Source organism: Dermochelys coriacea, chromosome 2 (genome assembly GCF_009764565.3).
Source record: "Dermochelys coriacea isolate rDerCor1 chromosome 2, rDerCor1.pri.v4, whole genome shotgun sequence".
Lineage (NCBI taxonomy): Eukaryota > Metazoa > Chordata > Testudines > Dermochelyidae > Dermochelys > Dermochelys coriacea.
Window position 1 is genome coordinate 233,775,570 of NC_050069.1, and position 27,007 is coordinate 233,802,576.

Genomic DNA, 27,007 nt, shown 5'->3' on the forward strand with positions numbered 1-27,007 from the left:
GGAGTGGAAACCTTCAGGTCTCCCTTCCAGCTTCCCATCATGTTTCTCATGTTCACAGAATCATAGGACTGGAAGGGATCTGGAGGGGTCATCTAGTCCAGTCCTCTGCACTCATGGCAAGACTAAGTATTCCTAGTATTCCTACTGTTTTTGTCTCAAAAATGAATTTGCAACCATAAAGCATACGTATAGAATCCTGAAAGAAGACATTGACTAAAATAGTTTACCTATCTCTGTGGCCTTCAGTATATAAACTGTACAGCCTGATTTTCAAAAGTGCTGAAAAACACCACAGTTCCCATTGACACTGAAGGCTGCACTTCTCTACTCTCCAATGCCAAAATACAATATTCACTGAGGTGGGAAATGGTGTGAAGTGAATGGAGCTAATGTGATTTGGACCAGCTGATGGCCTAGCCCAACATGTTTAAAGAGGAGGTTTTATGTTGTTGCTTTGTTTTGGGTTGTGTGTTTTAAGTTGTGTTTTTAATTTGTTTGAAACAGATTTTTTTCCTTCTAACCTCCCACAAGAATGACTGATGAGAGAAGAGAAGCTACACACTGCCAGCCAGCACCCAAACAGACTGAAGAATGATTGTAAAATAGCTGAGTCAGACAGACCTCTTGAAGGAGTCTAAATCCAGCTATTGATTGGCTGGAATGCTTGCATTAGATTTGGAGATTTTTCTCTACCCCCGACACTATTTTGGCCCACACATGCCTGAGTATTTAACAATCATATTTTAAAACTGATACTCAAAAATATTTGCCTTGACAGTATTTATGCTAGCCAAAATATATTACTATCTGACTTGTAACAGTCATTTAATTGATGCTTCTGGAAGTTAGATCTTTAATATTTCTGCTTCTTTGTGGCTTACCAGAGGCAAAGGAAACCCTCTCAGACCTATCATGAGAAATTAAACAGATTTGTTTCTCAGAAAAGTAACAGAGGAAAAAGGTTGAACAAATAGAACCATTCTCTTGTTGCCAGGAAAGGAATCATATCCCTGTGTTGCTTCATAAACCAGAGAGAACGGTTCTTTGTCTATCCACTGGGAAATATAAAATCCAAGTGGCTCTAGAAAGGTATAGTGACACAATTAAATAATATGAAAGCCTTTAGTGTACATAAAATCTTAATAGGTAAAACACAATTTATTTAAAGCTATGGACAGGAATAACAAATCAGAATAATTTAATATGGACCATGAACCAATGTCTCTGTCAAATCACTTGCCATTAGACGAATCTGAAAGAAAAGTAAATATAAAAACTTAAGAGCGCTTGAAAAAAATCCACTCAGCTACTCACTAGAGGCAGATGGGAAGTTTTCCCTGGAAAGGAAAGGGAGGCCTAAGCCATTAATTTCTGCATGTCCTAACCGTTCATTTAAAAAAAAAAAGTTTCTAGCCCTGTGGTGGCAAAGAAGCCCCCCCTCCTCCTTCAACTGCAGGAGGCAAGAGAAGCAGGACAGTAGCCAGGAAGGTCCAGGCTGGTACCCTCTTCTCCCTTCTGGCAGCCAGAGACTGTTATAGAAATAGAATAATATTAAAATGAAACCTCCAGCCCAGAGGTGGGCAAACTATGGCCCGGGGGCCACATCCGGCCCTTCGAACATTTTAATCCGGCCCTTGAGCTCCAGCCAGGGAGCGGGGTCAGGGTCTTGAGCAGCTCCCGGAAGCAGCAGCACGTCCCCCCTCCACCTCCTACATGTAGGGGCAGCCAGGGGGCTCCGCACACTACCCCGACAACTCCCATTGGCCAGCAACTCGGTCAATGGGAGCTGCAGGGGCAGTGCCTACGGACAGGGCAGTGCACAGAGCCACCTGGCCACGCCTCCGCAGAGGAGCCAGAGGGAGGACATGCCGCTGCTTCTGGGAGCTGCTTGAGGCAAGCACTGCCCAGGGCCTGCACCCCATATCCCCTCCTGTGCCCCAACCCCCTGTCCCGGCCCTGATCCCTCTCCCACCTGCCAAACCCCTCAGTCCCAGCCCTCCTGCACCCCCAACCCCTCATCCGCAGGCCCACCCCAGAACCTACACCCCCAGGTGAAGCTCTCACCCCCTCCCGCACCCCAACTCCTACTTTTGTGAGCATTCATTGACCACCATACAATTTCTATACCCAAATGTGGCGCTCACACCAAAAAGTTTGCCCACCCCTGCCCTAGCCAGAAACCCAGCCCCTTCCCACATCCTAGTAGCTCTGGATGGGAGCTGGCTTCTGACCAGGATGTTGCCCCTGGGATCAGATGTAGACACTCGTGGCCCATCTTTCAATCCCACCCCCTTAATTTTTCCTATTGGCCTCTAGTTAATAGGTTCAGTTCTCTCCTTTTAATAGGTCTCAATGTTCTCAAAGCCTTGCTTGTGAATTCAACATTAAGGATCCAATTTAAGCTATAAAAGCAGGAAAATATAATACAAGGTTCCACCTGAGCACTTAACCTATCATATTATGCCTTGGTAACTGGATCCCATATAACACAGGTAGCTGAAGTGTAGCCCAGAGACACAGGTGCCACACTAACCAGATGTGCTACTTTGATCCCACCATGATCCCCCTGGTTTTGAAGAACCATCCCAATGGCGGATTCTATCTGATCAGAGGTTTTGTTCCCATTCAGATTTCTTGCCAATCATTCATCCTACTCTCCAATTCTTCTCCAGCTCCACCTGCAGCAACCTGTCTCTTCCCCTTCCCTAACCACCTTAAAAGCCATCTGTGCTGAGCCGCACTGTTATTCTGTGCTTACAGCCTCACCAAACAACTGTGTGATTTGTGTGTCAGAGTGCATTCTGAGACGCTCAAATTCTTTGCCTGTGCGGGACACTTGAGTAGTTTGTGGGAAAAATAAAAAAAGGAATTTTTCTAGTCCCATTCTAACATTAAAGATTCACCAAAAAACCCTTCTGTTCTTCAACAAGTACCTTCAAGCTCGAACATTTGGTACAATGAGAATATTCAGTAGTTTCTTACAGGCACTTTGTTTTGAACAAGGTTAAACCTTATATTAAGCCTAAGTCTCTCCCCTTCCATGATCCTTTCACTTGAAAGTCAAGCAACATAATCTCTTGCAACTACAGGAGTACCTGACAAACTATTTCCCCTCATCATCATCAATCCATCCAGCAAGGTAGCAGTTACAAGAAATCATTGAATTCTGACTGGTTTTCCCAGTACCCAAGAATAAATCAGAATAATATATTTCTTGGACCTACAACAGCCCCCTCAATAACTAACTAAGCATCAGGCAAAGACTGAATAAAATACTGACAAACTATCCTATCATTTTACTAGGGTCAGGGGAAAGGGTTTTTTTTTTTAGGATCTCCCTACCCCTTCCTTCCTATCTCCCAACATTTTTCAGGGCCTCATACCACGACAATTTTTATTACATTGTAGCGTGCCCTGTACTGGCACAATATAGCACCAAGATAGCCAAAGCTGGCTTCTCCTTTCTTCCAGACTGAAGCTAAACTTTTGTTTAACATACTGCAAATGCTCCACTCATCATGGACATCTCAAACTACAAAGAGCAACAATCATGAAAAGAAGATATCCCTATGCCTGCAGACAGTGTAAAAAGTCTGATTTAGTGGAGCAGACAAAACCCTCCCATAGTTTTTCAAGATCAAAGAGACCATCCCACCACTACTTCTTTTTAATTTTCAACTGATGACTGCAGCTCTCTCTCTTTCATTGGCCTTTACATTCCCTGAGAATCCTAGTTTGTAACACGTCAAGCAGAAAGAGTCTTATGTACTGTTATTTAATTTGGAGTTCTCCCTAGAGTTCCCAACTTTCTACTCGCACAAAATTGAACATCCTTGCCCCGTCCCTCCTCCGAGTCCCCACCCCCTGCTCGCTCCATCCCCCCTCCCTCTGTCGCTCACTCTCCCAACTCTCACTCACTCGCTCATTTTCATTGGATTGGCTAAGTGGTTGGGGTGCGGCAGGGGATGAGGGGTGTGGGCTCTGGTGTGGAGCTGGGAATGAGGGATTTGGGATGCAGAAGGGGGCTGAGAGGTTCAGAGAGTGTGGGAGGGGGCTCTGGGCTGAGGCAGTGGGTTGGGATGCAGGAGGGGGTGAGGGCTATGGCTGGGGGTGCACGCTCTGGGATGGGGCCAGAGATGAGGTATTTGAGGTGCAGGAGGGGGCTCCAGACTGGGGATGGATCCAAGGGGTTCGGAGTATGGGAGAGGGCTCCAGGATGAGGAAGGGGGTTGCCATGTTGGACGGAGTATGGGCTCTGATGTGGGGCCAGGGATGAGGGATTTGGAGTGCAGGAGGGGGCTCCAGGCTGGGGCTGAGACGTTCAGAGTGTGGGAAGGGGCTCTGGGCTGGGGCAGGGAGTTGGGGTGAGGGCTCCGGATGGGGATGCAGACTCTGGGATGGGGCTGGGGATGAGGGGTTTGGGGTGTAGGAGGGTACTCTGAGCTGGGACCGAGGGGTTCAGAGGGCAGGAGGGGGGGGTCAGGGCTGGAGCAAGGGATTGGAGTGGGGGAGGGGGTCAGGGGTGCAGGCAATTACCTTGTGCTTTGTAGAGCTTGATGTAATTTTTTATGCAAAATCTTGTGTGCGCGCGTGTCAAAAAAATGCTAAGACAGTCATCTGAAACAATTTGCAAACTTGGGTCAAAAAAGAAAAAAAAACATGCCAAAAGAATTCATGCTGACTATTCATTTCAGAAAGACTTTACATTTTGGAATTTCTCCCGGTTTTATTTAAGAAAAAAAATTTTTAAAGCCTCAAAATAAAAATGAAACATTTTGTTTTGGATGATCCAAAACACTGAGGTTGACACAAAACTGAATTTGCTTTCAGTTTTTTGGACATACACCCAAACCTATGGTTCAGTTATGCACACACCCCAATGATTCGGTTCTTGATCTCAACTTGTCTTCAGTTACTTAACCAAATTTTCACTTAATCTTTTTCCCTTTAGTCTTTCTACAATAACAAAAAACCCAGAGCTGAACCAGAACCATTGAGCTCAGTTTCCTTTGAGACAGTTGCACATGGCAGCCTACCAACTGTTAGCGATCCAGAATGGACTGCAACAACAGGAAAAAGCTTGGGGGAAGTACATGAGAATCAGAAAGGAAAACTGGCTAGAAATATGAAATCAACTAGTCTATTTGTATTGTCCAAGCTCAGTGAAGGGCAAAAAATAAAAACAAAAACTGTGAAAAATAAAGTAGATTTCAGGATGTTTTAACGTTTGAGGTCCTGGTAACATGATGTATTATTTTAATTATGAATTTTTAACCTGTGTCCCTTCAAAAAGTTCTGTATTTCCACATTAGCAACTGAACCAACAGAAAAGGAGTACTTGTGGCACCTTAGAGACCAACAGAGAAAGCTGTGGACTCTGTGGATCTGTTTATCACCTTTTTATTACTTCTGGTTGTACAACTGGAGTGGTCTGCCTCATTTTCATTCTCATTGATCCTCTGTGATTTTCCACTGAGGTTGTCCCACTTATGGTATATTTTCTTATGTCGAACAGTCAGTCTGTATAAGCAAATTTTTGTTCAGTGGGTTTCTTTTTTAACAAGCCTAACTTGTATCTCTCAACTGTCTTTCATTTTAGTGCCAAAGTTACCTACCTTCTTCACAAATTTAGTGTCCCCACACTTTTACTTTTAAATTATTTACATCAGAAAAAGAAACATGAAACTGAAGTTACAGGAAAAATTTTTACACTAACAGAATGAATCCCATATCATTGTAAATTTCCAGCAGGAATAATATTTGTGTGTCCCTCATTTTGGGTCTTTGTCATATATTGTGTCCCACTTTTGGGTCTTTCAAAAAGCTATTTTCTCCTGCTATTGTGTATGTAACTTATAGTCTTTTCAATTTTGTGGCCAACAAGAACGGTTTATCTGGTTTTGAGTGTGCCAACCTTCTTTTGAATCTCCCCGTGTGTTATGATGTTTCCTGGTGTGTAGTTCCATTCTGGTTTCCTCAACTGAAGTACATCAGGACTTTTCACACCACTATTGGCATACTAGTAACAGTACAAGCACTGGCACAAACAGAATTTATTGTCACCAAACCCTATAAAGAGACAGTGAAAAGTTTTAGTACAGACAAGGACTAAGTGGCACCTACATTCTTACACTGAGTGTGATAGACACAGGGCTTGGCTATACTTACATTTTATAGTGCTCTAACTTGCTGGCTCAGGGCTGTGAAAAATCACCCCCAAGTGCAGCAAGTCAGAGCACTTTAAAGCGCTAGTGTAAACAGGCTCCGAGCGCTGGGAGCTAATCCCCTTGTGGAGGTGGATTACCAGAAGCGCTGGGAGACAGCGCGACCACACTCGCACTTCAAAGCGTTGCCACAGGAGCGCACCCGCAACAGCGCGTTGAAGTTTCCAGTGTAACCATGCCCATAGTCTACATGTATTAACGTGGAAATTTGTCTAAAATTTCTTCAGAAAGTTATACCAGTGCTCATCTCTTCTGCATATCTTTTTCCATTATCTTTTTTTGCAGGGTTCATTTAACACTTACTGTATCTGAAAATTATGAAACAATACTAAAGATTTCACAAAAACTTTTGCTTTTCTCATATGATGAAACCTGGAATTGTGATGATGTGTACTTGGAACTACCCAAAATGAATGACAATTTTGAGACTAGGATTGTGCAAATAACTGCTTGGTTTGGGGGCAAGAGTGAAAAATTGAAAAAAAAATTTTAGATCAAACCAAAATGAAAATGTTTCAAAATTTTCAGTGAACTGAAATTTCAAAATGAAGTTTCATTTTGTGTCAACTCCAATCTTTCAGCTGACCCAATATGAAAATATTTCAAGGTTTTTTAATCTTTTTAAATGTTCTGTATGAAATTGAGGGAAATTTCTAAGCAAAATGGCTTTCCAAAATGAAAAGTCAAAATGAAATGTTCCATTTCAGAAGTAGCAAAATGAACCGTCTCAACATTTACAGTTTTTTTCTGCAACTGAAAAAGTTTGTTGAAATTGACCCAAATTTGCTCATTGTTCTGGTTGATCTAAATCTGCATTTCTTGGTTAGAAAGAGCTGGGTGAAAATTTTCCTGCAAAACCTATTTAAGACCAAGCAAGACAAGGACAAAACCTGCTAGGCTTACTCACACATAATAATATTGAGTTCAATGATAAAATTTGGCCCATAAAAGAAATCAAAGGAGGAATATCCAGGTCTCAACTTCAAAACCCATAATAAGAAACTTTAAAGAACAAACAAAAAGACAACATATTTTCCTAACAAAAACTACAGTAAAAAAAATGTATTTTTTGTGATGGAAAATTACGTAAGATCAATGAAAAAGAAAAAAGAGAACTCTCTAAGATGTGCATCCCGAACAAAGAACTAAAGTGACACTAAAACAGTAAGTGAGACCATAATGGCACTTTATCACAAGCCATTTTTCTCTGCCAGTTTAACCAGCAATTCAAGACTAATATCCTGGATACCTCCAAAAGAAACTCAATAGCATTTTATCAGCTCCACCTCTGAAATCAAAACACCCCTAAAAACACTCAGAATCTGTCAACAACATGAAAATTACTTAGTGTATTGCACAAAGAAATTCCTCATCTGTCTTCATCTCTGTTTTATTAGATACTGCAGAACTTGATACTTTTTGTTTGTTTCATTTAACACAGCAGAGGCAGGCTGCATATTAAAGCACTTGTTTATTTCCATATGCTGGACTGTCCTCTGTGACAAAATGCTTCCAGGCAGGCAGGTATAGTGAGGAAAGAGAAATGCTGCAATTACTACAGCAGCACTGGGACCTCGGAGGTGAAAGCAGAAGAGAAAAGGTAGTTACAATTGTCGGACAGTGGTTCTCTATCTTTCCCTTCCCATCTAGCCAGGATATAGAGAAGAACCCCTCTTCTATTTAGCAATTTGGGAGAAGCAGATTAGTTTCAACCTCCAGCTGGAGAACTCCTTTTCTAAAAGATTGAAATCTGTTCTGACAGCTGCACTTGCATCTTGATCTTAGAATTTTTTGCTGATTTGTTTAAATTATTTAGGACCAGGATGGCTCTGTCCCCTGATGCAAAGACCATAAAATGAACCCTTTGACATCTCTCTAAACTGGGGACTGGCTTGATAGCTTCAACAGTTAGGAAATGGGGAAACTGCCTTCACCATTCAGGTATGCTTTATCAGAATCTAGTATGTGGGAATGCAGAGAGGGAGCAAGGGAAAAATTGCTGCAAGCTGTTTGATTAATTCTACTGCACAGACTGTCAACTATCTCCAGCACCCTCAGTCTGAAGAGCTGGTGTGTGACCCCTAGTACTGAAAAAGTGAGATTCCTGCCTTCCCTCTGCAGGCTTTTCATCTCTTCAGACAACTGAAGAGATAACTGTTGCTGCCAAATGGCTATCTGGAGCAGCAGTTCTCAAACTGTGGGTGGGGACCACAAAGTGGGCCTTGACCCTGTTTTAATGGGGGTTTCAAGAGTTGGCTTAGACATCCTGGGGTCCAGGGCCAAAGCTGGAGCCCAAAGGCTTCACCCCAGGTGACTGGACTCAGGTTGCAGGCCCCCTGCCTGGGGATGAAACCCTTGGGCTTCGGCTTTGGCCCCCCCAGCCCAGGGATGGCAGGGCTTGGGGAGGGGGAGCACTCAGGCTTTAGTCCCCCCTCTTGGAGCCAAGTAATAATTTTTGTTGTCAGAAGTGGGTCTGTAGCAGGGTGGTTACCCACTCTTGCCCTGAAGGGCTGAAAAGCCAGCCCTTGAAGAGGGCTGGGGACTATCGGCTAGAAGCTGGACTGAGTGGGGAAGTAGCCGCAGCTAGGCTATGCCCCAATCAGGGCCCAGCTGCCCCTTATAAAGGCTGGGAGCCAGAAGCTCTGGCAGACTCTCTCTGGCTGGAGAGAGAGACAGGCCTGGCTGCGGGGGAACTCACCCGGGAGACCTAGAGTAAGGCAGGGCTGGGGAAAGGCCGCAGGAGCTGGGAAGCCCAAGGCCAGCAACTCCCCAGGCTGCAGGGCTTGGTCCCAGGCCCACATAGGTATTGGGTTGCAGAGGGGCAGCCTGAGGGTGGGTAAAGGCAACCAGTCCAAACCCCTTGTTGCCTGTGATGATTGGCTTTTACGCTGCAGTCCACCCCAGGGCGCGGGGCTAGATGGTGACTGGCAGTAGCCACAACTGAGACAACATGGGGATAGTGGGTGAGGGTTCCCCAGGGTGGGGAGACCCAGGGAGTGGGAGTACTGCCAGTGGGCACCACCCAAAGCAAGGACAGCGGGTCCAGGAGGGACATGGGCCAGTGATATGGCGGATCATTGGCCTATGGAGGGCACTCTGGGCTGGAAATCGAGCTAATTCCCAAGAAGGACCATCAGGAGGTGCCGCAGGGGTGAGTCCGAACCCTTACAGGGTTGCAGTGCAATCAAGTTTGAGAACCCCTGAGAGAAATCTCATCCTTGAGCTCTGTTCCAAGACCTCGTGGAGCAAATTTGAAAATTGTTTGCAGATTCATGATTGGGCTTGCCTTCTTTTGATTGTTTTTCTGTACTTCTTCCTCGTTTGCTTAGCTGATGGAGTATTTTTCTCCTGTAGTTTCAAAGACTGGGTTTTTTCCATTACTTCTCCAAAGAGCTTGCCCTGGAGTACTTCTAGAAAGCTATTAAGCAGCTGCTTTGGACATCCATCCTCCACTCTGGTCCACAAGTATCATTGGCTAAAGTAGTTCATTTCATGAACTTCATCATGAAGACAAGGGAGTTAAAAAACAAAACAAAACAGAAACCTAAAATAAAATAAAATGAATCAGAGGCTGCTACCAAAAATATTTGGTGAAGGTCTGGTTTGAGTTCTTTGGACATGATGAGTAAACTTTCCAAAAGAGAATCAATCCAGCCAGCCAGCCTGAGCAAAACAGGTCAAGGCCCCTACTATCCTCAACATGGTAGAAACCGCCTTACAACTGCCCTACAGTGAACCCTACTGTGCAGTTTTCTGGGTTCCATAGGGAACAGGACACTTTCTGAGAGAATCACCAGTTCATTGACTGGGGGCTATCGGCCACATCAACCTCGGGAAGCATGACTTAGGCGAACTCAGATTTAGACATCATGCAGAATTTTTGCATCTCTCTCCAGTGTATTCCGTTTTCTGATTCAGATGCTTCTGCTCTGATGTAACACTTTTTATAGCTGGAGTTCTCTTTTTTGTGGTCTCATTTTCTTTCTGAACTGTCACTGCTTCCTATCTAGACAACTATCGCCTTCTGGAGCATGAACTCAAAGCAGTTTAGGAAAGAATTTTTTCTGGGTCTCTTCCTCTCAGGGCTGGAGCCTAAGAGCTCGCCCTCCTCTGAGGATGAGCATGAAGAATAGGATTTGTGATTACTGTATTTTCTCCCTTTATATGAAACTCAGCTTTTCCCCTTAGAGAGAATGAGATGCTTCAAAGTCAATTTTATCATCGTATCTCTCAACACTATTTGGCTTTTTTTCCTGGATCAAGGGATCAGAGAACCAAAGACCTTGAAAGATCTTGGCCTGACTCTTCCCGTTTTCTTTTACGCTTCCCCTTGGACCTAAACAGGGTAGTGTCTGTTAATCTTCTGCAAGGGCCTGTGGCATACCAGGGGTATGGGAGAGCAGCCCTTCTGGTACACCTCATGCTGGAGCTGGAATCTGCGGAGGTACCTGGGCCACTGAGTCTTCCTCCTTACATGGCACCAAGACACCCTGACCCCTTCCTCATGAAGCTGCTGCCATAATCACCCTTCATACCACTAATGCCTCTGTTTCTGAACCGTTTGGGCTGGAAAAGAGCTGAAGCAGGACAGCTACTCTCGAGCTACATGTTGCTGCCACATGCAGGCACTGAGCAACTTATCCTGATAAATGGTTAGGGGGACCAGTGACTAAGGCTGGAAGCCAGAGCAGATAGGCAAAGATTGTTCCTAAGCAAAATAAATATATATACATAAAACTCTCCTGGCTACCAATAGTGTGAGAGAGAGAGTCACAGCAGGCACCTGCTGTAATTGGGACTTCTTCTTAGAGGGATTTTCCAGTTCAAGGCAAGTATCAGGGAGAATGAGACTGTTGTATGCTATGGAGTAAGTTTCCCACATAGGCAGAGAAGATATTAAACCCCAGCAAATTGGAGACAGTCAATACTCCAGCATGGAGGTACAAAAAAGAAACATTTGGGAGACAGATTGGTAGATCAGTAGATTTTTGTCTATGCTCTGTAGCTTGGGAAGCAGGAGGTCTTCTACTGTTGATTCTACCAGGCAGCAGACTGATCTAGGGAGTTTTTAAGCAAGGGAAGCCAAAAATCATCAAGTGACTAACACATATGACCCTGCCTCCTCCAACTGCAGAGCTGAGGGAAAGACCACTTCAGCAACAGTGAACCTGGATAAGGGAGAAAAACAAAATTAATGTTTTCAAATTATGTTGTTTGGAAATAGATCACTCTCTAGAAAGCTTTTAAATGATGTTGCTTGGCTCCCAACAATATAATTTTAAACTGTTTTAAAGAGCAATCCATATTCCACTACCTCCTCTGGGAAAGAGCATTTTAGTATTTTGTTGTTTTTGCCCTCATCGGATCATGTCAACATGACAGGTTGGCACCTGATACTGACCTTAATGGATTCTTTATAGAGACCCCAGTACTTGGACTTAAAATGCCGCCAATAATTTATAACCCTTTAAATGAAAAGCAAAAACATGTGTCTTTGGGGTTGTACAGTGTGTGATGGTGCTGTCCTATTCCTGCATGCATTGTTTTGTAAGGGAAATAACTTCTATAGCCATGGATTTTTTAAAAGCCTGAACTCCAACAGATACCACAAACATTAGAGATGTTTGCACAGAAACTAGAGTGCTAGAATATTTATAAGAAAAGCATTCCACATTCACTGGGCTTCTTATTCGGATGCCAATGTGGGTTTTCTTAAGTTGTCTACCACAGAATTCATTTCATTTGCCTGCAGAAATTGTAACTGCACTGGCAAGGGACCCAAGCACCACTAATGGTTACTGTGTGACAGCAATAGGCTGATTCTCACCAGCTAATCTAGGTTTCATGTGGGGGTTTTTCCTGTCCCACATAAAGGAAAGTTTCCAGTGCACATATTCAGATGGAATGAGATTTTCCTGGGAGCAAATTATACTACGTCCATGTAATGTGGGGTTCTTGCAATTTCTTCTGAAGATGCATCTGGTACTGGCCACTTTTGGAGACAGGATATTGGACTAAATGTACCGCTGATCTGATCCAGAATGGCAATTCCTAAATTCTTACATTACTCAAACATTATAATTCTATTTTGTGACAAGATTCAAAAGAGGTTCTCTTAAGTTCTTAGAAACTTTATTTCAACATCAAAGCAATTTACAAAATAGTGCACTTCATAGAGCTTTGAGGTGCTGCCATGGTTCTGTTATAAAGTGAATGATGATCAGGGGTTATGCTAATTTAGAAGTACATAAATTGTACACTGGAGCTTTGAGCAATCACACCCCACTAGTAAATGGCAACCATAAGCTTTTTCTTGTCTGCAGAAGGAAGGTGTCATCTAAGACCAGCTTTTTTTCATAGCATCCAAAACTTGTCCATGTCTGACATTTTATGCAAATTGTTATTGAGCTCAGTTGTATGTAAATGTAAATTCCAGCTTAAAAAAGACAAGTGTGGATTTAGTGCTGGAGAAAGGCATCGCTTTGATGGCCCCAGAGAATGAAGCCCTCTATATATACAGGACAGTGGCCAACCAAGCTCCCCCATGCAAACTGCCCTGCCAGCATGCTTCAAAGCTGATGGGGGTGGGCTTCCTCTAAGGGCAATAGGAGTATTTCAGTCTCTATGCTCATTCAGTTCTGGCAAAGACTGACCATTTGTGCAGTGATTTTGATGAATTTGTGAAATGGGATCTAGAACTGAGCCCTACCAAACTAATCTCACAGAGGGTACCAAACACTGATTAGATATGAACAACTTTTAATTCCTTTTGAGTAGGTCTTGTTTCACATAAGAACCCTACAGGTAACCTCTGTATCTCATTAGTGGATGGAACCCCAGAGTCAGGGAGAAGGGGGACTGCACCTGCCTGCAAATAAGAGGGAAACTGCACTGCTGAAGCCACTCCTGATTTTGTCGACCATCCTGAACAATGTGAGAGTCCATGGTGTGCCTAAGTAAACTCTTTATCTGCAATATTTTACCCTCAATTAAAGCTACTGAGAGTAAGCACAACAAAGGCAACCCTCCATGTTCAGAAATGACATTATAAGCTATCAGCAAGAAGGAACCTCCATGAAGGTGTCTGTGTCAACACTTGTTTCCCGAAACAAACAGCTGCATCAGCTGGGTTCATGTGCCTGCATTACCCCCGCAGGTCTGCACTCTCCCATCCACTGGTTCCCCCATCCCTGCCACTATGAAGGACCATTCTCAATGTACAAACATGCCAAAGTGGGACATCTGCAAATGGGACAGCCGCCGTTGCTAACCAACAATGGGAATTAAACTGATGACCTTTAGAGTTAAAAGAATGAGGCTTTACAGCTTCTACTAAGGAGCCAAGTTTCCAAGCTGATAGCTGCCAGGGGCTCATATCCTCTGCAGATTGGGCACAAAGGGGGACATACAACTCACACTTTGAACTGTGGGTTATACAAGCAAAATATGTGAGAAATGACTACAGTGTAAAGCATGTGTATTTTGGTGATTGACACCATAATTTACAAGTTATGACAGTTCTAATGTACCAAATCTTATTGAAAGCAGTATTTCTCCCTGTGTGAATAACATGTAACCATGCCAGCCACATATAGAGAGAGCAGCATGTGAATCCATTGACCTTGAGATCCCTAGTTTAAACCCTTACTACTTGAGCTAGAATTAATTACTAACACTTTAGGAAACCAGCCACTGGAGGACATGACATACTTTCCCAGTGTGTTTCACAACTAGCTGTAGAACACTGGTTGTAATGTTTTATGCACAATGCCACCTAGTGGCTGGACAGTATAATACAGTTTAGCATTCCATTACATCTCCCGTTCAAGTTCTACATTCCTATCATTGACAATATTTACACTATCACACTGTCTCTGAAGTTTAGTATGTATCAATCTGTTAAATGTCTCTGAATCATACTGGTTTTCTAATTACACAACCTGAACACATCATAACTTGGTCATCTGGAGGTCCATTAGTTGCAGACTGTGAGTTAGTCCAGAATCCTTGAGGAGTCGTCTTGGTCTGCATCCACCATCTGTAGAGTTTGCTCTGTCAATTGTTTCTTCTGAAGAGCAAACTGTAGCTGTCAATGATTTTTGTTGAACTCTCCACTGTCAGCCTCAATTATCAGAGAATCATAGAATCATAGAATATCAGGGTTGGAAGGAACCTCAGGAGGTCATCTAGTCCAACCCCCTGGCTCAAAGCAGGACCAATCCCCAACTAAATTGCTCAGAGCAATTATATATGCTCTGAGAACTGAATTCCTTTTCTTTGAGCTGTCCATCCCTTTTCTCTATCCAATTTGACACAAACACAGTCACCAGGCTCAAGGCCTGGAAGTTCTCTAACTGAGTGATGTCTGTTGTAGAAGTGTTCGTAAGCTCTTTCAGCCTTTTTATCTGATTTGGCTACTCTTTTCACATCTGGCCACTTTGGAGATAGTTGCAAAGTTGGAAAAGTAGTTCTGCATTGTCTTCCCATCAGGAGTAGTGTTGGACTATATCCAGTAACCACTATTGATGTCGATCTGTAACTCAGAAGAGAAAAGAATGGATCTCCCTGGTGTAGGATTTTCTTGGCTCTCTGTACAGCACTCTGAGCCTCTCTGTTCACTTGTGGGTAATGTGGGCTGCTAGTAATATGTTCAAAATAATATTTTGTTCAGATTGACAAATTCTGCTGCAGTGAATTGTGGTCCATTATCCATCACTACTTGTTCTGGAATAATAATGTGAGCACTGCCACATGTTATGTCTTTCAAGTATATTATTTCTATACATCTGGAAAAACAGTCCACAGCGACTAGGTAATGGTGTTCTCTGAATTTGCATAAATCTGCAGCTAGTCTCTTCCAAGGTCTGTCTGGTAAAGGTGGTGTTGTTAGTTAAGGTTCTTTGTGTTGTGTTGGCCTATTATTTCTGCAACATTCACGTGCAGATGCTTTATATCCTTGTTGATGCCCAGCCACCACACTCACTGGTTGGCCTGTTCATGGCATTTAGATAATCTTTGATGTCCTTCATGAATTAGATTTAGGACTTCTCTCATTTTATTTGGAATTACGATGCAATTGCCTTTAATCACGAGTCCATTTGACTCACTTCATGTCCATGTACTGCAAAGTAGTCTCTTGTCACTTAGTGTCCCTTAGAGTAGGTCTACACAGCAATTAAAAACACTCATGACTGGCCCATGTCAGCTGCCTTGGGCTCGCAGACTGCAGGTATAGACTTCAGGCTTTGGCTGGAGCCCAGGCTCTGGAATCCTCCCTCCTTGCAGGGCCCCAGAGCTCAGGCTCCTGCCCGAGCCTGCATGTCAACCCCATAATTTTACAACCCTCCAGCCGAAGCCCTGCAAGCCCAAGTCAGCTGACCAAGGCCAGTAGCGGGTGTTTAATTGCTACATAGACATACCCTTAAATACTTGCATCAGCTGCCTGTAATGTAACTTAGAATTTCATGAAGTTGCAGGTTTGTCGAGGTTGCTTTTTGTAGCTGGAGTAGTCTCTTTTCCAACACCGGTCTGTATGTGTCCACAGCATCCACGTAGCCTTTGCATCATCTTCAAGCTCACAGCTAGTCGAGTGTAATGTTGGGCTTCATGACAGAGTGCCTGCTACTATCAGATTTTTCCCAGGAACATGTTTAGCAATTGGGTTAAATAACATTAACCTTCGTGATAGACACTGGCATCCCAGCAGTGCTTTATCCAGGTCTTTTCCATTGACAAGGGTTACAAGCAGTTTATAGTCTGTTATCAGTGTAAACTAATTCAGTCCACAAAGTTCTCACATGCCCATACACTTGTCAGGCACTCCTTTTCAGTCTCTGTACATTGTTTGTGGAAAAATAGCCGGTGTTTGGTATGGTGGGTCCCACGCTTTTCTTGGTGGGAAGGGCCAGGACACCACCCTTTGCCCCTGCTCTTGGGGCGCTGAGGGCTCCGCTAGTGGCCTGGGTAAGTGGTAGAGGAGGGAAGCAGGGAAGGGATCTGGGTTTGCTCCTCACTCTAAGTCCCAGCCCCTCTCAACCCCGGCTGGTTTCTTACCCTCTTCCCCCTTGGGTAGGGTTACCCTCGGTCCTTGATGCTGTGGAAGGGAGTCTCCCTGCCTTGCTAGGGCAAGGTCTCCCTTCCTCCGGTTCTCTGGTCTTTCAATTCTCAGCAACACACCTCCAAACTCCAGTCCTCTCTCCTTCCTCGCACCACCCTGTCTGCCTGAAGCAGGGGCTTTTATTAGGTTCCTAACAGGGCCTTAATTTACTACAGGTGCTCCAATTAACCTGGAGTAACCTTCCCTACTCTGCAGGGAACCATGCCTTAAGTAGCCTACAGTTTATATATGTCCCCTCTACCACTCTTCCACTGCTCCCTGGCCCTGCTGTATCACATGTTTTTCTGCTTCTCTGAGCAGGCAAGAGCAAAACGCAACTGGCTTCCGCTCAGAACAATGTTGTTGCAACAATACACTACCTAGCCATAGCTGGCTACATCTGCATTGACCACTGTGGAATTGTTCACATTGTAGATCTTGACAGCTGGAGATGTTGAGATTATTTCTTTTACCTTTTTTGAAGGCACTTTGATTTGGCCCCCTAGCCAAGATGTGTTGGATTTTAAAACTTCATTCAGCGGTTTTGCCACAGTAAAAAGGTTTTGTTCGTATCAACAAAATGACCATTCCCAATGTACTTCTCAGTTCTGGTACATAAATTGGTGGCATTCAATTCTTGAACTGCTTTTACCTTCTCCGAGCTGTGTTTGTCTGTCCCAAAAACTCAATTTGGGATAGGCGGAAAATGCATTTTTCCTTGTGGTTTCAGTACAGACTGATTGACTAGGCTTAAGACTTTGTGGAGGGTTTTGTTGTTTTCTTCCTTCAATGATCCATACATAAGACTATTGTACATGAAAACTACAACTTCATTTGTGCTTGTTAATACTTCTTCCATCTTTCTTTGGAAAATCTCAGGTATACTGGTAATCACAAAAGATAATCTTGGAAAGCAAAATCTCCCAAAGGGTTGGATAGATGTAGCTATCTTAACACTTTCTTTGACTTAAGGAATTTCCCAGAATCTGCTCAAGGCATCCAGTTTGAAGAATACGTAGCTACTTTCTCTTTCAGATTGAAGTCAACCAGTGTGGGGAGGATACATTTTTCTCTCACAACTGCTTCACTAAGAACATAATAATGGCCATACTGGGTTAGACCAAAGGTCCATCTAGCCCAGTATCCTGTCTTCTGACAGTGGCCAATGCCATGTGCCCCAGAAGGAATGAATAGAACAGGTAATCAATCAAGTGATCCACCCCCTTCTAGCCCATTCCCAGCTTCTGGCAAACAGAGGCTAGGAACATCCCTGTCCATCATGGCTAATAGCCACTGATGGACCTATCATACATGAACTTATCTAGTTCTCTTTTGAACCCTGTTACAGTATTGGCCTTGACAACATTCTTTGGCAAGGAGTTCCACACATTGACTGTGCATTGTATGAAAAAATACTTCCTTTTGTTTGCTTTAAATCTGCTGCCTATTAATTTCATTTGGTGACCCCTAGTTCTTGTGTTATGAGTAAATAACTCTTCCTTATTTCCTTTCATCACACCAGTTATGATTTTATAATTCTCCATCATATCCCCAACTCATCTTTTCCAAGCTGAAAAGTCCCCGTTTTATTAATCTCTCCTCATATGACAGCAGTTCCATACCCCTAATCATTTTTTGCTGAACATTTTCAAATTCTAATGTATCTTTTTTGAGATGGGGCGACCACATCTTCACACAGTGTTCAAGATGTGGGCATACCATGGATTTATATCGAGGCAATATATTTTCTGTCTTATTATCTACCCTTTCTTAATGATTCCCAACATTTTGTTCACTTTTTTGACTGCCGCTGCACATTGTGGATAATTCTCTGAAAACATCCACTCAATGATGCCAAGATCTCTTACTTGAGTGGTAACAGCTAATTTAGACCCCATCATTTTATATATATAGTTGGGATTATGTTTTCCAGTGTGCATTACTTTGCATTTACCAACATTGAATTTCATCTGCCATTTTCTTCCCCAGTCACCTAGTTTTGAGAGATCTTTTTGTAGCTCTTCGTAGTCTACCTGGGACTTAACTATCTTGAGTAGTTTTGTATCATCTGCAAATTCTGCTATCTGTGTACTCCTTTTTCCAGATCATTTAGGAATATGTTGAATAGGATTGGGCCCAGTACAGACCCCTGGGGGACACCACTATTTACACCTCTCCATTCTGAAAACTGACCATTTATTCCTGCCCTTTGTTTCCTATTTTAACCAGTTATTGATCCATGAGAGGACCTTCCCTCTTATCCCATGACTGCTTACTTTGCTTAAGAGCTGTTGCTGACACACCTTGTCAAAGGCTTTCTTTATTTGTTCTATAGTGGTAAGAAACAGAATAACCAAAACTGGTTTAGACACTCTACAAGACAGTGTGATGCAGTGGATAAGATGAGGGCTTCTCATATAAGCCCGATCTACACTACAGGGTTAGGTCGAATTTAGCCACGTTAGGTTGAATTTAAAATGACTGCGTCTACAAACCAACTCCATTCCATCAACCTAACAGGCTCTTAAAATTGACTTCTGTACTCCTTCCCAGAGAGGAGAGTAGCGCTAAAATCGACCTTGCTGGGTGGAATATGGGATAGTGCAGATGCAGTGTGACAGTACTGGCCTCCAGGAGCTATCCCAGAGTGCTCCAATGTGACCGCTCTGGACAGCACTTTAAACTCCATTGTACTAGCCAGGTACACAGGAAAAAACCCAGGAAATTTTGAATTTCATTTCCTGTTTGGTCAGCGTGGCGAGCTCAGCAGCACCGGTGACCATGCAGTCCCCCCAGAATCGCAAACGAGCTCCAGCATGGACCGAAAGGGAGACACTGAATCTGATTGCTGTATGGGGAGAAGAATCTGTGCAGGCCGAACTCCAATCAAAAAGAAGAAATGCTAATACATATGCCAAAATCGCACAGGGCCTGGTGAAGAGAGACTACACCAGGGACACACAGCAATGCCACATGAAAGTTAAGGAGCTCAGGCAAGCTTACCAAAAGACAAAGAAGGCAAACAGTTACTCCGGGTCAGAGCCCCGTACATGTTGCTTCTATGATCAGCTGCATGGCATTCTGGGGGGGACCCTACCACTACCCCACCACTATCCGTGGACACTTGCAAGAGAGGAGTCTCACGCAACAGGGAGGAGAATTTTGTGGATGAGGAAGAGGAGGAGAATGCACAGCCCGCAAGCGGTGAATGTGTTCTCCCTGGCAGCCAGAACCTTTTCATCACCCTGGAGCCAATACCCTCCCAAGGCAGTATCCCTGACCCTGAAGCCGGAGAAGTCAGCTCTGGTGACTGCACATTTATAACTATAGTACAGGGTTTAAAAGCAATAGTGCTTAATGTTTGTTTGATCCTGAGCAATTGGGATGCATTCGCGGACAGTACGGCTACTGGAAAAGTCTGTGAACGTGTCTAGGATGGAGTGGGAATCCTCCAGGGACATCTCCATGAAGCTCTCCTGGAGGTACTCTGAAAGCCTTTGCAGAGGTTTCTGGGGAGAGCTGCCTTATTTCGTCCTCCACGGTAGGACACTTTACCACACCAAGCCAGTAGCAAGTAGTCTGGAATCACTGCAGCACAAAGCATGGCAGCAAATGGTCCTGGGTTTTGGTCGCATTCAAGCAACATTCGGTCTATATCTTTCTGTGTTAGCCTCTAGAGAGTGATATTCATGGTCACCTGGTTGAAATAGGGGAATTTTTGTAAGGAAACAGTAAAAGGACCCCGTTCATGCTGGGTTGTTTGCACTTGGCTAAAAGGGATAATCTGGGAGAATAGCCATGGGTTGGGGGGAGAGGTGAAGGGATCATCCCAGAGAATAGCCACACGGTGGGGTGGGGGGAGGTGTGTACTGCACATCCACCCGAAAACCACAGCCCCTCTTTTTAAATGTGAAACCCAGTTGGCATTGCTTGCTATGGGAAAAGATGGCGCTGCAGTTTGAAACCATTCCCACGTGTTATGAAGATGGAAGAAGCCAACTCCACGTACCAAAAGGCTTACCAAGGCTGTCTGGAAACCAAACTCTGTTGCCCTGCCATTTGTGGTGTGTCACCATACTGGCAGCTGCTCGATATAAAAGGCAAAAGGCGACCTTGTACCTAAAGCACATGTGCTGTGAATTGCTTGATTCACTGTGAAAGTGTCTCCCTTTTGTTCTCAGAAATGTATCTTAAATTTTATTTTCCTTTTTTATCTCCCCACAGGTGCAAATGTTTCTATGCTCCCTCTATCATCTCCATCACTGAGGTTATCGCAGATTAGAAGATGAAAAAAATGCACTCACGATGACATGTTCTCTGAGCTCATGAAGTCCTCCCGCACTGGTAGGGCACAGCTTAATGCATGGAGGCATTCAGTGGCAGAAGCCAGGAAAGAATTAAGTGAGTGTGGAGAACAGAGGCAGGACGCGATGCTGAGGCTAATGGGGGGAATAAACAGACATGATGAAGCGTCTCTTGGGGGAGCAAACGGACATGATGAAGCATCTGTTGGAGCTGCAGGAAAGCCAACAAGAGCACAGACCCCCACTGCATCCATTGTATAACCGCCTGCCCTCCTCCCCAAGTGCCATATCCTCCTCACCCAGATGCCCAAGAACACGGGTGGAGGCTCTGGGCACCCAGCAATTCCACTCCAGAGGATGGCCCAAGCAACAGAACAGTTTTGATTTGTAATGTGGCTATAATAAACAATGTGGCCTTGTCCTTCCCTCCTCCTGCACCGCATCCCACCCAGGCTACCTTGTCAGTTATCTCATTTTTTTTAATTAATAAAGAAAGAATGCATGATTTCAAAACAATAGTTACTTTATTTCCTTTGCCAGCTGTGATTGAAGGTAAACGGGTGGCTGGCTTACAGGGAATTAAAATCAACAAAGGGGGCGGGTTTGCAGCAAGGAGAAACGCACACAGCTGTCACACCATAGCCTGGCCAGTCATGAAACTGGTTTTCAAAGCCTCTCTGATGCGCAGCGCGCCTAGCTGTGCTCTTCTAATCGCCCTGGTGTCTGGCTGCTCAAAATCAGCCACAAGTCAATTTGCCTCAACCTCCCACCCCGCCATAAACGTCTCCCCCTTACTCTCAGATATTGTGGAGTGCACAGCAAGCAGCAATAACAATGGGAATATGGCTTTCGCTGAGATCTAACCTACTCAGCAAACTGTGCCAAAGTTTTAAACGCCAAAGGCACATTCAACCACCATTCTGCACTTGCTCAGCCTACAGTTGAACTGCTCCTTACTACTGTCCACGCTGCCTGTGTACAGTTTCATGAGCCACGGGAGAAGGGGTAGGCTGGGTCCCCAAGGATAACTATTGGCATTTCAACATTCCCAACGGTAATTTTCTGGTCTGGGAAGTAAGTCCCTTCTTGCAACTGCTCGAACATCCTGGAGTTCCTAAAGATGCAAGCATCATGCACCTTTCCCAGCCATCCCACACTGATGTCGGTGAAATGTTCCTTGTGATCCACCAGGGCCTGAAGCACCATGGAGAAGTACCCCTTGCGGTTTATGTAATGGTTGGCAAGGTGGTCCAGTACCAAGATAGAGATATGCGTTCTGTCTATCGCCCCACCACAGTTAGGGAATCCCATTGCAGCAAAGCCATCCACTATGACCTGCACATTTCCCAGAGTCACTACCCTTGAAAGCAGCATGTCAGTGATTGCATTGGCTACTTAGATCATAGCAGTCCCCACAGTAGACTTGCCCACTCCAAATTGATTCCCGACTGACTGGTAGCAGTCAGGTGTTGCAAGCTTCCACAGGGCTATCACCACTTGCTCTCAACTGTCAGGGCAGCTCTCATCTTGGTATTCCTGAGCTTCAGGGTGGGGGAAAGCAACTCACAAAGTTCAAGGAAAGTGGCCTAACTTGTGCGAAAGTTTCGCAGCCACTGTGAATCATCCCATATCTGCAAGACTATACAGTCCCACCAGTCTGTGCTTGTTTGCCGGGCCCAGAATCGGCATTCCACTGTATTAACCAGCCCTGCTGCCACTATGATGTCCCAATTGCCACAACCCGTGCTCTCAGGAACATCTGTGTCCATGTCCTCATCACAAACGCCCTTGTGCTGGTGTCTCTTAACCTGGTTCTGCATGTACTCCAGGATAATGTATGAGGTGTTTACAAATGCTCACAACAGCAGCAGTGAGCTGAGCGAGCTCCATGCTTGCCGTGGTATGGTGTCTGTACGGGTAACCCAGGAAAAAAGGCGCGAAACTATTGTCTGCCATTGCTTTCACGGGGAGGGCGGGGGGGAGTGACTGACAACATGTACTCAAAAAATAGCTTAAGGTTGGCAGGGCTGTACTTCAATGTTTTGGCCCCATGAGGCTTTGGGAGCTTAACCCAGAATTCTAATGAGACTGAGGGAACTGTGGGATAGCTACCCACAATGCATTGCTTCATGAGTCAATGCTAGCCAAGGTATTGAGGACACACTCCACCAACTTAATGTGCTTACTGGGGACATACACAATCGACTGTATAAAATCGATTTCTAAAAATCGACTTGTAAAAAAATCAACCGAATTTCGTAGTGTAGCAGTGTACACAACCTGGGTTCTGAGCCTGCAATGACCTTATACAAGTTCTCTGCAAGTTTATTAAAAAATGTGTGTGGGAGAGAGTTATCAGAAGCTCTTCCCTAATTGCCTCTTAGGTTGGGGTTCATGGCTTTAGTTAGTAATAAAGGTAGCAAGTTGCGTGTGAATTTCAACATAAGTTAAAAGAGGTGAGATCTGAAGTTATTGTCGCCTCTTTTCCAACTCAGGGAACAATGCTGTAGGCTAGAAGGGCATTTGATCAGAAAAAAGTCAGCGTCTCTCCCACTTTCCCCCTCCCTCTGGAAATGAGTAACGGCATTCATGGCAAATCAGATTTGTCATCAAATTCAATGGGTTCAGCTTGACACAGACATTTTTCTGTTATGGCTAAAAAGTTATAAAATCACTATAGACAAACAGTGCAGATGCTCCCCGACTTATGCAATCGTTCCGTTCCGGAACGCCTGGCATAACTCAAATTTTGCATAAGTCAGAAACGTACATCCGACCATTACGCAAAAACAAACCAAAAAAACCCTATTTCTAGCTTACAGAACTTTTTCCTTAAGTGCGGATTTGCGTCAGAGAGGTCTTGCGTAACCCGGGGAGCATCTGTACCAATGTATAACTGATATTGTGGGAATCTGTACATGACAAGCAACAAAGTGGACAAAGGACTCATCCCAGGCTGTTTTAGATTTCTTGCAGAAAGGGCATGAAGAAAAATGAGAAAATCCAGTGAAAAACTGCAATAGGGTTAACTTTAGAAATCTTATTATTCTTTCTGAATCAATTCATCTTCATCAAACCACCACGAAAAGTTCAAGTAGGACTCAAAGTTTATAATCTATGTTTTGGGTTTACCCATTTCAAAGAAGTTTTTATAAAATAAAGGTTTAAAGCTTCTGTTAAACTGAACTCTGTAATACAACCTTAACTATGGTGCTGCTGCCACAGAACCATAATAAAAATAAGCAAACTGCAGCTCTCCAAGCTACTTAAATCAAGATGAACTGTAACTTCCACAGAACTTTCCTCTTTACAGATAAGTGTATCCATATGTCGCATGGCAGAACTTCTGTAGGCTATATTTGGTCCATGGATCAAACTTTAATCACACCAGAAAAAAATGTTAAGTCTTCCATATATATATTACTGTAAATATTGATACCAACATTTTCCGTTACAATTCCCATTGCTTCACCCATTCTTCTATAAAAAGCTTCCCAAGAGGAAAACATTAAAAGATATCTTCTCAATTCTGCTTTCTGGCTTTTGCCACATTACTCCAATTATTGGTACTGAGAGATTTGCAAGTAAATTTCAATGTAGCAAGATAAGAATACACCCATTAATAGCCAACCATCACAAGAATAAAGTGCAGTAAAGCCTGATCAATAGTTTTATATAAGGCCATTTCCAAATGATGCATAAAAATCAAATAAGAAAAAAACAAATAATTTGAAAACAAATATATCAGGATGTTAAGAACTGAATGACAATGGAAACTGGAGATTATAGATCACTGAATACCATAAGCAAATAAACATGCATATTTTGTTTATGTAGAGTCAAAGAATTATGTATCAATTAACAACATTTTTATTTTCCTTTTACTATGCCTTTTTAATGCCTCATAAATCTGGCTGTGGCAATTTTGACTGGTAATATTTTAATAGCAATTTGAGTAAAAACAGCTTTATACATGAATTCTTATGGTATATACTGGGACCACCTCCACCATTTAGGCAATCATCCAGGACCAGCAAATATTAGGAGCAGCTAAATATTTAATAACTGTGTTACTGTAGGCTGAAATGAGCCAACATTTTGTGGTTTGCTTAGTGCATAAGAACCCTTTGGGCCTGATTCTGATCTTACATACACTCTTATGACTCAGGAATAACTTAAGTGATGACATTGTCCAGCTATACCGAAAGGAGGACAGGAAACACTTGATAAGGATTTAATCAGGCCACAACTTTATTATTAGATGTCTGGGACTACCTGGCAAATAAAAGCATACAGTGCAGGTAAACCCTGTTTGTTTTGTAATTACCCGGGCGGGAGGCTTCCACCAGCTCCCCTTCTTTTTCCACCCAGGTCACTCCAGCAAATCCATTGCCTCATAGGAGAGATAAGATGGGCTATAAGAAAGGGGGATTGGCTCCCTGCCGTTCCAACCATAGGAACCCCAAACCATTCCATTCCTTTAACCAGCTGCTCCTTTTTAAGTCCTTTTTCAGGCCACGTATCTGGTCACTGGATGCCTTCCCTATGGAATACCTACACTGGACATCCGCCTCACACTTACCAAATAAGTTACGACATATAGCCTACCACACCATTTGTGCTCACCATAATAGGTGTTCCCTAACATCCGCTGTGAAGAAGGTGAAAAAACCCACTCCACCCAAGTCAATATGGTGGTGAGGGAAAAAATTCCCTCCCAGCCCCCCTAAAAAGGAGCATCTAGCACAATGTGCACAGCAGGTTCAATCCTATCTGATAATCACACCTCAGGGAGGGGGAGGGAGGGAGGTGCTACCTTGCCTGCTGCATGGAGAAAGGGGTTTCCAACACCAGCACTTGCACCTTTAAAGCCTTCCACCCTTACATTCAAGGGGGTGAGTCAGTGCTGCAAAGTTAACCAACACCATCTTTCTGCAGCAGTTTCTGATCTTGTTCTCCTCCCTCCCACCGCCATAAAGCTCTACTGTCTTCCTCCGGCAAGCCTGGACAATGGCCCGCCTACTTTCAGTGCAGGGTGGTCAATGGCATTACAATGGTGTAAATACCAGTCAGTCCCTACTCCAAAGCCATACAAATAATTTTTCAACTGAATTACAGTCCTTTAAACACTAATACCAAAAGAACGAGGAGTCCTTGTGGCACCTTAGAGGCTAACAAATTTATTTGAGCATAAGCTTTCGTGGGCTATAACCCACTTCATCAGATGCACGGAGTGAACAATACAATAGGCAGGTATAAATATACAGCACATGAAAATATGGGAGTTGCCTTACCAAGTGGGGGCCGGGGGTCAGTGCTAACGAGGCCAATTCAATCAGAGTGGATGTAGCCCATTCCCAACAGTTGACAAGAAGGCGTGAGTATCAATAGAGAGGAAATTACTTTTTTGTGGTGACCCAGCCACTCCCAGTCTTTATTCAGGAACCAATCCCTGCAACAAACCCCTTTGACAACTCTGTCCTCATGTCTATTCAAGGGACACCATCATAGGACCTAACCATATCAGCCATACCATCAGGGCTCGTTCACCTGAACAGCTACCATTGTGATATATGCCATCATGTGCCAGCAATGCCCTCTGTCATGTACATTGGCCAAACTGGACAGTTTCTATGCAAAAGAATAAATGGACACAACCAGATGTCAAGAATTGTTATATTCAAAAACCAGTAGGAGAGCACTTCAATCCCCCTGGACACTCTACAACAGACTTAGAAGTCATTCTTCAACCAAAAAAAAAACTTCAAAAACAGACTTTAATTCCAGTTCTGCAGTTTCTTGTTGATTTGCAAACTTGACACCATCAAATTAGGCCCGAATATAGACTGGGAGTGGTTGGATCACCACAAAGAAATTTTCCCTCTGTTGATACTCACACCTTCTTGTCAACCGTTGGGAATGGGCCACATCCACCCTGATTGAATTGGCCTTATTAGCACTGACCCCCCTACCCCCCACTTGGTAAGGCAACTCCCATCTTTTCATGTGTTGTATATTTATACCCGCCTACTGTATTTTTCACTCCATGCATCTGATGAAGTGGGTTATTGCCCATGAAAGCTTATGCCCAAATAAATTTGTTTCTCTAAGGTGCCACAAGGACTCCTCGTTGTTTTTGCTGATACAGACTAACACGGCTGCTACTCTGAAACCTAATACCAAAAGAACACACGTACTGCAGAGAAGCTGATAGAAAAATTGACCTGATTATCTAATATTAGTGAAATACAAGAACTAAGTCAATGATTACCTGACTTTGCAATTCACTTTGTTGCTTCAGACGAAGGTTTTCTGGTGTATCTGCCACCGTAGTGAAGGACTGTTTTGGGTAGTGTCTAGAAAAAAAAAATCACAACATCAAA

The 27,007-nt window shown here is 43.7% G+C and overlaps 1 protein-coding gene across 2 annotated transcripts in view; it reads right to left on the reverse strand.

Annotated features, from left to right (window-relative positions):
- Positions 1 to 27,007, reverse strand: part of NEBL (nebulette) — a 406,325-nt gene that overhangs the window by 235,040 nt on the left and 144,278 nt on the right. For both annotated transcript variants that reach the window (XM_038392532.2, XM_038392531.1), the window contains exon 3: positions 26,896 to 26,980. In XM_038392532.2, coding sequence (XP_038248460.1) covers positions 26,896 to 26,980 — 85 coding nt within the window. The remainder of the gene's footprint in view (positions 1 to 26,895; positions 26,981 to 27,007) is intronic.